Source organism: Misgurnus anguillicaudatus, chromosome 6, assembly GCF_027580225.2.
Source record: "Misgurnus anguillicaudatus chromosome 6, ASM2758022v2, whole genome shotgun sequence".
NCBI lineage: Eukaryota > Metazoa > Chordata > Actinopteri > Cypriniformes > Cobitidae > Misgurnus > Misgurnus anguillicaudatus.
The window spans coordinates 32,522,315-32,536,193 of NC_073342.2; the positions used below are offsets into that span (position 1 = coordinate 32,522,315).

The following is a 13,879-nucleotide window of genomic DNA, read 5'->3' on the forward strand; positions in this document are numbered from 1 at the left end:
TACCTTGCTGGTGACTTAAAGAGTCGAACTCTACACCCCACCGCATCACAAGGGCAGTGCACTTGTCATCTTATATCCCATTTCCACCAGGCACCCCTTGCCTCCAAGCAATAAAGGGGTCATCAGCATTGCTGTGGGCCTCTTAGCTTAACCTTCCCCCAATAACCCCATCAAAGAGTATTCCAATCGCAACAAAGAACTGACAAGCCCAAAGAAGGGGGACGGGGCTAGGGAATAGGGGGCCCTCACTGCTTGGGTCACCACTCTAATTTTTTCTGTGAAGACTTTCATTAACAGGCAAGCATGGCCCCCATAATCTGGCCTTCTTTCACGCTGGAGGGGGGGGGGGGGGTCAAGACTACAGGGCTGTGGGTCCTCCCGCAGTGATCCTGCACCTCCTTTCCTATTCTCTTTTAACTGGTTTTCCACAACCTCCATTTCACCGGCTGAAGGTCAAATGGAGATGAACAGCGTGGAAAAGGGCATCTATGTGACAGGATGAGACAAAGATGAGCTAACAAGTCACTCACGGAAGTTCAAGCTCAGAAAGGAGTCTTTATGCAAGAGTTTCACACAGTGTTGTGTCTAGACCTCTGTTTTTATATAATGTTTTAATTCCCATAATATTTTATAAAATAATATCTATTAGTATATCCTCTATAGAATCAGCGATGTCTGAATCTCTCTTAAAGTTGTTTTTCTTACTAAGTCAGGGTTTTTTTCTCCTAGGAGTTTTTTCACCTCCTAGGGAGTGACATTGGCATCTCTTTTTAATACGTTACATTGCTTCAATGCTCGCTCATATGGTTTAATCTTAGCCACTGTACTCTGCTTCTGTTGTTCACCGATTTTTTTGTGTTTTTTCCTACATTTATTAATGTAAAGCTGCTCTGAAACAATTGTAAAAAAAAGAGCTATATAAATAAAATTTAATTGTAAAAGGTTGGACAACCAATTTTATCGAAGTCACCTAGTAAAAATATGGGGTGGAAATTTTCACCCATGCTAATATTTGTATAAAGGGAAACAAATCTGTCCGTAGATTTCCTGTTCTTTTTTTCTCAGGATGGGGGCAGGAACAATGTGATTGTTCTGAATGTTTGCATGAGCATCCTCGACAGCACTATAAAGTGAATCAGTTGTCAAAGAGCTGTTTTTTTGAGGTTGTGATCCTTTGACATACTGATGCGGGTGGCTGCCTCGACTGATTATCTGGGTCACATGATGGTAGGTAAGCAGGTCTCCTGAGACAGAGAGGGAATGGAAGGAGGAGGCATAACCTGTGTTTCCATCACACTGATTTTATGCTCATTTTAAAGCATCAAAAACGAGTGATGGAAATGCCAAATTTTGATTAAAACCCCCTTAATTAAAGTTTTTAATTAGTTAATAAAAATTGTATGCTCGCTTAGTGGTTTTTGACTTATGCGAAGAAGAGTAAATACAAATAATGGAAGATGGTAACGTATTCGCTAAATTAATTCTGACGTAGCGAACATTAAACCCATGGGAATTACCATCTAGCTGTTTCCGCAGCTTGACAATTACAAGCTGCACAGCTAAAAAATAATTAATTTAATTAAACTTGCCCCATCGTGACTACATGCAGTCCTGTCTCCATTTTGCAAGTGTGCCTTGTTTTATTTACTGTTGGTAAGTAGATTACCAATAACACCGTCATTCACTCCAATAACTTAATGGAAACGCACCCAATTCGCATTTGTTTGTTTTTCTTTTTTGCGAATTTTGAAAAGATTGGTTTCACGTTTGGATGGAAACCCAGCTATAGAAAGACATTTCTTCTGCAATATCCACACTAGTGATTTAGCACAGACGAGTACCTTTTGCTCAGCAGGGGTTAGAACACCACCTTCCCATCTCCAGCCATCCATCTCAACAGATTCCCTAAGGACAACGAATGGTCGCCCAAGTAAAACAGGAGAAATGTGTACCCTTATAGACCACACAATGGATCTTACAATTTAAACCCAGAGGACCAAAGTAATGACTTCCTGTTCCTAGGCAATATTTGCTTGGACGCTTTTATGTTACTACAGAGAGCTTTAAATAACTTCTACAGCTTGGCTTCAAAATGTGAGAAAGGGCTGCATCTGATCAGTGCTGTCTAATATTGACAGACTGACAGGAACTAAGAAAACTACCTGGATCCCTGCTGCAAAATATAACAGCTGTTAGATGAGAAGGAAGACTTTGAAGATCTGAGGGAAAAAAGAGATGATAAAGACAAAAGGGGAAGTATGGAACAAAACCAAAAATTTGACCTGAGGTTTGACCACAAGCTGGAATAGAAAGAGACAGACCAGATCTGGCATTCGGTATATGCTTGGCACAAAAGTGAGAAGAATCTAAGGGAAGAAATGAATACCATACGCTACATGGGCAAACATGACAGCCCAACAGGGCTCTTTGTGCATTTTCAGACTGACTTGCTTTAGCCGACATCCACATGTCAAGTGTCTGTCTTCATTACATTCTTCTGGAAAAGAAGACAATAGCCACGACACTAAACTTCTGCTCCGAGTTTAGCTGATTTCATAGTGTTTATGATCAACAGATTGGTTGGAGAGGAGGATGTGTGCAACAGAGAGAAAAAGCTTTCAAGAGGACCTTCTCAAGTAAACAACCTTTAATTGTTTGAAAAGATCTGGCAGCCCTCCAGGCCAAAACCTGTTTGTTATCTCATTGACCCGTATCAGAAAACAATCTTCCTTTAAACAGCTGCTTTACAATCCTTAGAACACACAACAGACTTGCGGTCAAGCCTCACTGCAACACCAGAACATTGTTTGAAGGACTTATGCAGTAAACTAGTATGTAGGAAAGAACCAGAAATTATTCAAGAATTCTCTCAATGAGATCAATGGCACATTGTATAACAAAATGGGACAACAAAATTACACCAAAGCCTGACTGTGTGTCATTTATGTGAAGAAGTTTGCCACTTGAATCTCAGGGCTCTGACCTGGTAAAGATTCTAGCAATCTGGATAGTCTTCAGTTCTCCAAACATCACCTCAGCCCACAACAGGGAGGTTTTTCCAGGAGACAAGAACCCCCGAGGTCAGCAGTACTGACACCACTTTACTCCCCGCTCTTACAAAATGTCACCATTTCAAAGCTGCTTCTTTCTTATTTTCTTTTGGCTAATGCAATTCTGGATTCATCTCAATCTCTCTCTATATCAACTATCTATGCACCGTAAAACAAAATGCAGCATTTTTGTCAAATCACCATATATTTTTATGCTACTTTAACTTAACAAATTAGGTTATAAGCTAAGTCAAAACCAAGTGATTTTAACTTCATGCTGCATGTTACAGTGTGTCCAATTCATTCCGTCCATTAGTTTGTCATATTCTGATGAGCTGTCACAGGCAGATGGAGGAGGTTCAGGTTCACCAGGACTCCTCATGCTGACAGCCCAGGAGGAGACTCATCTTTGATCCGTACAGTTCTCTATAAACCCTGCAGTACCAAAGGTCAGCATTTGGTAGTCAAATAACACAGCAAAAGGCTTTTCTGCAATTAGGTGAAAATAAGCTTAACTTTAGTTACTCAGAGCTTTAGATGTGACTCACATAAATATTCAGAAATTAGAGCTGGGACGATCATACTAATAATCCCTGTCTGAAATCAATTTCTGAATCATAAAGGCGATGTTCACAGCTCTTTCATGCACTATGACGCTTTGATCTGTAGGAAGTCCTTATTCAATCTAACAACTCTTTTCCATTGCATAGTACCCCACAGTTTAGTTTAGTTTGGGTCGGGTCAGCTCACCTCACTTTGGCGTGGTTAGTAACGTTTGCATATTGCTTTATCACTAGATCTGTCTCACATGACAGTTTCTGTTCAAACACCCGCGGCGTTGGCCGATGGCGCTCCGCTGAGCCTCATTGAAGTTGCATTTAAGCATATATAATGCTGACGTGCTCATTGCAAATGTTCCGCCACAAACTGCAAGTGTGGAAAAAACTGTTCTGGTGTCCCTGATTCTCAACATGTGGATGTTTTTATCGCTAAAAGGGAGTTTGGGAACTTATAGCAGAGCACAGATGACAACATGTTTGCTCGAGACAGCGCAAGCTAGCACTGAGGTAAAGCTAATCTTTTACATTAAAGCGATGACACTGTAGTGACAATTCTCTCAGAGCAATCAGTGACCTACAGTGTTTTAGCGTCACGTTTGGTATCAACTCGAGTCGTTTGGAACCCCTTGGTACGAAGAAGTATCGGGTACTACGTACTGCACCCAGTGGAAAAGCTCCCAAAAGTAAACTGACCCGACCCAAACTAAACCAAACCGTGGGGTACTATGCAATGGAAAATCACTGTGAGTCGTTTATAACATGCTTTTAAACAAGCAAAACTCGTCAAACATAATCATTATAAATATTCTTTATTATCATGAAAATACCTGAAAAGGTTTAATGAACAGCAATATAAAAATTCTGATAGGTATTTCCTAAAGCATTTGCTGCGTCAGAAACGGCCTACTTCCATACTAAATAGTAGACGAAAAGCCGTAGGCAAGGCGAGTAGTATGTCCGAAAACATAGTATTCCAAAAACAGTAGGCGAAAAGTACCCAGATGACCTACTAGTTCCGGCTAGATTTTGCAGCGTGCATACTAGGGCTGCACGATTTGGGTAATTTTTCCCATTGCGGTTATTGATGCTAATATTGCGATGTGCGATTATAATAAATGCTATCATGAGTCAACTTGATGGGTTTTAAGGAAAATCCACACACAGTTTAGCTAAAATGTGTATTTGTAAAACTAGAAATGTTTTCGTATTGCCACGTGATGTAGCAACTGCTCAGTGTCAGTAATCCTAAATCCAAAAAACCGCCATACAACAGACATAAAGGGTTTTTTTTGCCACCAGATCACTGTCAACCTTCTCTCCATCCATCTTCGCTCTGGTACAAGTGACAACGCACACCACACACGTGCATGCCACGTGTGCACTGCCTTTTTTGTTCGTTTTTCTTTCTTTTTTTAAACAGCAAGGAAAATCATCAAACTGTTATCAGAAAGTTTGTGTTAACAAGTCCACACATTTATTTATTTAATATAATTGCAACATTTTGCTGTCATATAACCGCACAGGCTAACATCGCGATTGCGATGCGATTAATTGTGCAGCACTAGTGCATACGATGGACACTTCACTATCCCATGATGCCCCAGGAGCGAAGTTATGCAACGAAGAAGAAGAGGTGAAAGCGGCGATTTCGCACTGGTATGACATGACGTGATGACGACGTATTTCATGTGATGTATCAACATGGTGAATTTAGTGCATCCGAATCTCATTCATACTACCAGGATTCATACTATATAGTACCTACTGTTTTAACGGTCAGTAAGTAGGTACTTCATCTCATTCAGTACCTACTGTACAGTATGTGGTTTCGGACGCAGCCAAGCTGTTTCTGTAAATGGTTCTTCTTCTGCAACGCATATTGGGCTCTTTGGCTCTGGCTTTTGTATGTAGCGGCATTTCACCATAGTTCATTGAGAAGCATAGCAAGCAAAATCTATCACCCAAGACCTCTCAGAAATAATTTATGTGTCAGTGATGTGGAAACCCTCACCTGCTGTGCAAGAAAAATTCACTGATGTAATTTATTCTGACTAGTAACACAGACAACACGAGATGTCAATCTCTTCTCTCTGTAATTATCTCATTATTTTTATTCATTAATGACATTTTGTGATCATAACGAGGAATTTTATCTTTGCGACTTCATAACTACTGTTTAATCTATGTCATTGTGGTTAAGATTGACTAATAACCTAAATGGCATCTATTACACAATAGTCTACAGAGCAAAGAAAGCCCCCGGACATCCAAACTGTCGTCTGCAGAATCACAACACCGCAAGGCTTGATTCAGGTTAGATTTTCCTCTGCTTTTAACAAATAGAGGACACTCGACTGCTCTGCTACATGAGAGAAAGTCACAAAGTAAAGACGAGGCAAACAGATCTAAAGGAAGAAGTGTGAGAGAGGTAAAACGAGACAGATAATAGATAAAGAGAGACAGAGGAAGTATTTGATGTGGTGTGTTTTTACTCTTCTTTGTGTCATTCTGTATTAGCAGAGGCATGAGCACACTGTGGAAAGTGAAGCTAATGGAACATGTAGGCGAATGTGAAAGTGCCAACTGTATGACTGTATCTCATGACCTTGCTTGGTATTTTTTCAGTCACATCTTAATGCAGTACTCTCTAGGGTGAAACATGGCCAGGGGTTCAAATAACACACAGACTAGAACCTAACTCACTCATGTCAAAATATATAGTACCATCGGCCTGCTTAACTACATTTTCAGGTTTATTTGCCAATAAAAGCATCTAGTTTATAAAATAGACAAATTACAGAGAGAGCATAATTCACAGAAAACCAAAAGTGAATGTGTTAAAGGAAGATCAACCTCCTGAAAACAGAGAAAGTCTTTGGTTGAATCAAAAGTAGAGCTGCATGATTAATCGGAAAAAAAAAGATTACGATCTTGATTCAAACACCCACAGGATCTCATTCCTAAATTATAACGATTCATCTGAAACCTTCAAATTGGAACACTGAAATATGCGTGGGTGCTGTCAAAGAGTCAGAGACGACCGTCATCATGTAAAGGGTTTTTTTAAACACTGGGTTGCAATGACTGTTCATTGGTTCACTTGTTTAAATGATGCATGTAAAGCGTGAATGAAGTTTGCTTTTGAAAAATAACGTACAAAAAATTCTGAAAAAGAAGTCATGAGCTGTGGGAGGAGTCACGCGACACTGTATACAAAACAACTTATGATTCACTACATGTTTGTGTCGCACTTATGCACCGATTTCCAACATAACACATAAGTCTTACTTACCACATGTGACCCGGTTGCGGCTTTTTAATGAAATCCAGCGTTAAACAAACACACACGCAAAACTCCGCTGCTACCCCAGATAAACAAACTATATCCATTGTTTTCATAACACTGGCATGCTTGAAAAGCTGAACAAGGTTTTCTTCTCCTTACATCCCAAAACACACTTATTTTTTGAAATGATGCCTGTTACTTAGTGTCCTTGGTTCTGGCTCTCTCGCTTATTGACATGTGGGCGTGGTTTTCCGGGGGAAGTGTCCATATAAAGAAATGATACGTATAGTTTATCCCTGATACGTCAGCTGGACCCGTATTTGAAAAAAAACTTTCCGAAACTTGTACGAAGTGCATTCGGCACAGAAATACTCTGTACGTTCAACTGCTTTTTTGACACTTTGCCTATGTTTAGCATGAAGAAACAACTCTTAAACTGTGTTAATAAGTCAGAATGCATGAAATACGATTGAACCACCCATTAAAAAGCAGATATTAATGCCTTATTCTGCAAAACCTTACCGTGGGTTCACACCAGCCAGGTTTGAGGTGTCAAATTCGCATCTACCGTGTCTAGTTTGCCGCTTGAACATTTTGAGTTTAATCGCTTCATTCGCGCATGAAATTCTAGTTATCGAGACATTTACACGGAAATTCGCGTCATGGGAGGGGGCTTCTGCGGCTCCGCTTGCTTCTTGTAATCACTTCACTACTACAGCAAGCTCCCAATGTTTAATGCGGCACGTTTTTCCGTCAAAGTTCAAAACGCATTTACAGCGGCAATGCTCAATTCGTGTCAACGGCGCCGCGCTAAACGCCTCATTCGCGTCTTTACATTGACTTAACACTGAAATAACTTGTGCTTGCACCTCTACCGCAGCTGGTCTGAACGCAGCATTAGTCTACATCCTTAATACAATTAATACTTAACAACTACTCTACTAATTATTAATAAGCTGTAATTAGTAGTATATTGAGCCACAAGTAGCTAATGGTTAATAGTAAGAATTGGACCTTAAAAAGCGTGACCAGAAAACTGATATACTTTTATAGGATTTATTCCAGCTGTTTCAAGACTATCTTTGTTTTATAATTTACTAAATAGGATTTAGAAAGTAATAAGTAATTAAATCGTTTTTGGAGAGAGTATTTTGAAAAGTAATCTAATTATTACATGATTGAAGATGTGGTTAGTAACTAGTAATTAATTACTTTTTTTTTCTTACCCAACACTGATCAGGAGTTAAACACAAATGGCTAAAGGATAATATGAGTGCTGATATTTTGATCTAAGCTCAGGTACACATGATTGCTACCCACTTGGTCCAGAAACTAAATGGCTATATCGCTTTTATCTTCATGTGCATGTGCCAGTTAAAGTTGACCTCAAACCAAAAGTGGATTAGTGTCCGGGGAGCAGCAGGCCTTTATAAACATGAAGGAATTTTAAGTGCGGTGTCCCTGGTGTACATTTCTCTAGATAGGTGATGATGTGTTATGATGTGATTATTGGTATTTATTATGCACAACACAACTATCAATTATGCTGCTAGGAGGACAAACTACAATTTGTACTGAGATCATACATTTCCTAACTATTCTCGATTCATCTTCCCACACCATGATTATTTATTTGTCTGACATGACCTATATATTCAATATACATCAAACATCCAGCACTTCATGTTAGTTTAGATCCTTACCATCCTCAGTTTCCTGCCAGACTATGCCCTCCAGGTTCACACTGGTACCAGGTTCACAAGGACCCAGACATTCAGGCTCAGTGGCTAGAGACACGTCAGAGGTGTTGACGGCCACGGAACGTGTGCGGACCATGATCTGTTCACATGAGGAGGAGATGTCACTGTTGCCTACAGGTGCAATGAGGTGAAGAGGTGGTGGTGCCGGTGTAGACACTGGAGACTCCATCTGCAGAAAGATTTAGAGATACAGTTAGCCCATAAAGACAAAGTCACTTTTTTTGCATTTTAGGCACAATCTTCTTTAAATACCATGAGAATGACAATACGAAGACCAATACAATAATTCACACTGCATCAGAAAATCCATTGATCCATTGAGTTCAGAGCGGGCGGTTGGTACATTGCAAGGACAACAAAAACAACAAAGAGTTTAATTCCATCATGCAACTAAATGCCATTCACTCAACAAAAATCTGGGTTCATTTAGCATTATTTGTGATTATTACTCATGAAAAATGATGTATAGTTGTGTAGATTTATTATATGCTGTGAGATAATAAGCTGCCACCGCTGTTTCAGTTTGATTTTACAAATGTTGCTGCGAATTCAGCACTGCACGCATGAGCCAATTTGATAATCCAATTATGGGCTTTTGTTGAATTGCATTAAGCTTCTGATGGGTGACACAGAATTAAACCCAGAGCTAAGATAAATGTGCCATCAACTATGGCAAAGTCACGTTCAAATGGACCTTAAACTACTCTACATTCATTTTTCACTCCTTCATCTTCTCAAATCCATTTTAAAATCAATGGTTGGTGTCAGGGTATAAGGATATGCATTAACTGCTGGCATACTGACCAAACAAACTCACACGGTATTCATGCAAAAGAAAAGATTCAAGTAATATCGCTTTTCCATTGCGTAGTTCCCCACAGGTCAGGCGTGTCAGCTCAATTCACTTTGACTTGGTTAGCTTTTCCACTGAGTTTAGTACCACTTCAGAGTGGTAGGGATTATAGGCGTGTCCTTATATTTGTGCTGCCTACTGCTGTGACCATCATACAAAAAGTGGTAGCATCATTGGAATGCAGTGTTTCCCATACATTCCCGTATTACTCAGTCCGCCACAAAATTGCCCATCACAAATAGATGTTTGCACATCGCGTTCATCACTACCTCTGTATCATATGACAGTTTCTGTATAAACACCCGTGGTGTCAGTCGACGCGCTCCACCGAGCCTATTTGTGCACCAATGAACCATCCACCATAATTTTAGGACCATTTATAAAGCAACTGGAGTCAATTTCGATTTCATGACATAAACACACACAAGTGCATATTCTGCAAAAAAGGTTTAAAATTCAATAGGAAAAGGAACAAAACAAACAAATCCAGTTCTTCAGAAGACTGTGATGATGATGTTCTACAGGACAGGAGAGGATGTGGTTGTCTATTATTGAGGGAAAAGCTGAACTCAAATGTTTGTTGTGGTTGTGACTCATTACTTGTTGAAGTGGAGAAGCTCAGCAGATGAGGTCCGTAAAGGGCTCATTATACTTCTGTGTAGGGCCTACCCCGTAGCCTCAATGTTTGTGTTGCCGTGCAATTACACATGCAGACCACTAGTAGGCAGCACACATGCGCATAACCCACAATAGCAGAGCAACAGCTGAAGAAGAAGCAACTTGCCCAGTAAACCCACAAATGAAGAAGTTTGTATACGTTTTATTTGAGAAGACCAGCAGTGATGGAGGTAAAATATTGTTGAAGTTTAAGTTAAATAAACACATCTATCTTTGTTTTACTGGCGTAAGCAAAAATCCATATGAGGAAAAGCGACGCAGATCTTTTTGACCTGACAGGAGGGGTTCAAGCAGACCAATCACAATGCTAGCGGTCTGCGTAGCTTTGAAGCACTGTTACATTTTTGGAGAAGTACACGTCAGGCTACGGCGTAGGGTTAATTTATTTGATAATTTATTATGAAATTAGATGTCCAAAAATTCCATAATCGATTAGTTGGTCTGTAACGTCAAAAGCTCTGGCACCTCTGTCGAACACACATCAAGCTGTGCACTTATTATTAAAGTCAAGCACTTTGTCTTCATATAACATGAGCTGCACGTTTATCAGGCGCTTCTTCATCTCCCCACTTGACCAGTGGACCTGCGTTACTGTAACAACTCAACAATGTGGGCTTTATCACTTTCACATCATAAGGCTTATTTATTTTGTTAATAACGAATAATGTTAATATTCATCAAGGTCTAAAGTTGAAGATTAAAATCATTTAATTCATCTGTGGCTAAATTTATTCTCCAGCACATCCCTGTAGCATCGATACATTTTATTTATTATTATTTTGACATTTAAAAATGTTTTACAACGTCTAAGCTTCACACACTTTTTCATTTACGGCTTCAAATATCAAAATTCAAAAGATTATGTTAATGAAACTCTTTTTGTGCTTTTTGTGCCTTTTGCTTTTTCCTGATGTGAAATAAGCTGTACTTGATTCTAATGCATTTATCTTCATCAACATTCGGCCCTAAATTTTCCTAAGCCAATTTAATACATAAATCATTATCTAAACAACAAAACCAAAATTAATAGTTCAAATTTGTTACTTAAAACACCGCGTCTGTCTACAGCGGTTGTGTGGCCCTCCCTTCCCCAGCGAGTGCTCAGTCCCGTTACTAAAATTTCACAAGACCACAGTGTTTGTGTGTGAACTGTGGAGTCACGCACTGTAATTCCAGTGTCCTGTTATAGACGCTCCGTCTGTCAGGCTCTTTGCCATAAAATAAGACACACTTTGTCGTGGCAGAAAAATTCAGTACGTTTCATTGGATTTTTACAAGCTCAGTATCAAGGGTGAGGCAGAAGAGAAATGAGTGTAAAGCTACAGTTAGTACCCTTTTAATGTCGAGCCCGGTTTATTTTAACAAGCTCCCTGCTAGCTGGACTCGGTCCATTGTCTATACTTTGCTGGCAATAAGAAACCAAGCACATGGATTCAGATGGGATTAGTTGAGGATTAGGCTGAGGGTGTTGCATTGGAAACACCTGCTCCTTTGGTTCAGTAGTTTAAGTGTTTACACATACACTATTATGAGCAGCTCTATACCTGACGCCTATTAAAAGGTCACTTAAAGCTGTGTCATGGTCAATGCTCCACAAATGAAACTGACAAGTGTCACTGAGATTGTTCGACTGTAAAACCAGACCTGTGAATACTGAATAGTAATAAGTCAGACCTCCTGTGTTTAAAAAAGGGAACACTGCTCTATAAGAAAATAGCCCATGATACAATGCACACTACAATAGATATGTTGAGTCTGTCTTTCAGTACAGTAGCAGCTTCCACTTACTTATCTCCTGGTCCCTCATATTACACTAAGAAATATTAATGCACATATTGAAAAAAAAAGGACCTAAAGTGTTGATGTAACATCATGAGAAAATGGACGTCAATTTATGATTGTGTCATGACATGTCTTCCCTCGTCTCATTCACCCAAAGCGTTACAGTATTCAAACCGGAATCCAAACCACACAACTGCACAAGACCACCAAACTTTATCATTATCATACACAAGGGTGCTCTGCAAAAACGAGAAATGAAAGCAGTGTGGAGAGAAAAAACTCTGAAAACAAGAGCTGAATTAATAGGGAACCTCAGAGGGAGAGACAGCAACGTTCAACAAAAACAAAGTTTGCTTCCTGGCTTGGGTTCTCATTTGCGGTCTGAAGCACACCATTAGCGGTTCTGAGCTAGTTTTCTTTTAGTTTCCCTCCAACTTTGAGTCGACCAGCCTCGTACTTCACACACACACACACGACAGAGCCTTAAACCCTGCTCTGTGGTTAACACAAGATTGGGTTTTCAAACAACTCGCACACTAAGCCGAAAAAATAAATCTTGTGTCATTTTCCATCCTTTAAATCGTCTCAAGACTACATCAATATCAGAACTGACGACAGGCTTTACTTATCAAGTACAATTGCTTGAAACCTGTCCTTCTACAGGAAAGAAACATTATCTACGTTCTGAGTCAACAGACAGCCAAAGCGAGAGTGACACTTGAGAGGACGCTTGTAAAATAACTCTCTAAGAAATCCTTCAATTCAAGTGGAGAGGAGATGCAATTTAAGGCCCACCTCCATCAAAGCTCTGGAAAGCATCAAAGGACCCAAAACACAACCCTGTGGGGTGCAGAAAATTGCTGCCGCTGTGGATAACATTTCAAACCTTTCATGCCTAAGAAGGAAACATCGAAGACCGATCGTAAAATGTATCATAGGAAAGAAAGACGGTGATATAAGAACTTAGGATTTTTGCAGTGAATTTTAAGCTAGAGTTACCTCTTCACTACATTCATATACCAAACCGCAAACATTATCTAGAAAATGTGATATCTTGGTTGTCTGAAAAGAGAAACGGAAACGCTTCAGGAGGCTGAATTAGGTCCAGCTCAGGAAGTTGGTCAGGTTGTACGTGTCTAAAAAAAAAGAGCTTTGGCCTCCAGCTGCGGAAAATCACATCTGTTAAACAAGTGTCACACATTAACTAGAAAGGCTTGAACTGCATTTCCATTGCAGCTGTGCACTACACCAATGGAAATAACAGATGCTTTAAACTCAGTCAGCAAAGTAACGTCTAGCCACAACAAAATCACCACAGAGGTGGGTGTGCACAAACACTTCAAAATGTTACAAAAGGAAAAACCCAAAAATGTCTTCCAAGACGAGCTGAAGCAAATCAGCTGCACATTTAAGACATATGTTGGGATTGAAACTGATTCCCTTCTTTGTCCAAACTCCATTTAAAGTGTCATGTAGAAGAACTGCAAATATGATGGCCTTTCTTTTAATTGTTTGGCTAAACACGAGACACTTTCTGGCACAATCTGTTTACGTCAAAAAAGGACACCGTAAAGCATATTAAAAATAAGCTTGCATGCCGTTTCCCAGTGACATCAGGTAAATGTTAATACAACATGATGACTACAACCAATCCACAATCAATCAACCGCTTCCAGTCAAACCCCTGTGGTGTTGACACAGTTTAACAAATGTCACATAGTGTTTGGATATACTTCATTCTTAGAAGTCTTTTAGGTTAGCATTGCTAATCCAAGCTATGTAAACAAAAGAGCACTGCAGGTTTAAAGCTAAAGAGTGAATGAGAAAAAGCACAGGCGTTAAGAAAAGAAACGGGTGTTAGGAGACTTCAAACATCCACTCGTCAACCTCACATCCTGAATGAAAGAACC

The 13,879-nt window shown here is 39.7% G+C and overlaps 2 protein-coding genes across 4 annotated transcripts in view; both read right to left on the reverse strand.

Annotated features, from left to right (window-relative positions):
- spg11 (SPG11 vesicle trafficking associated, spatacsin) overlaps window positions 1-13,879 on the reverse strand; it is a 393,853-nt gene that overhangs the window by 178,519 nt on the left and 201,455 nt on the right. The gene's annotated exons all lie outside the window — the stretch shown is intronic.
- znf609a (zinc finger protein 609a) overlaps window positions 1-13,879 on the reverse strand; it is a 104,310-nt gene that overhangs the window by 14,434 nt on the left and 75,997 nt on the right. For all 3 annotated transcript variants that reach the window (XM_055191627.2, XM_055191629.2, XM_055191628.2), the window contains one exon: window positions 8,600-8,825. In XM_055191627.2, the coding sequence (XP_055047602.2) occupies window positions 8,600-8,825 (226 nt within the window). The remainder of the gene's footprint in view (window positions 1-8,599; window positions 8,826-13,879) is intronic.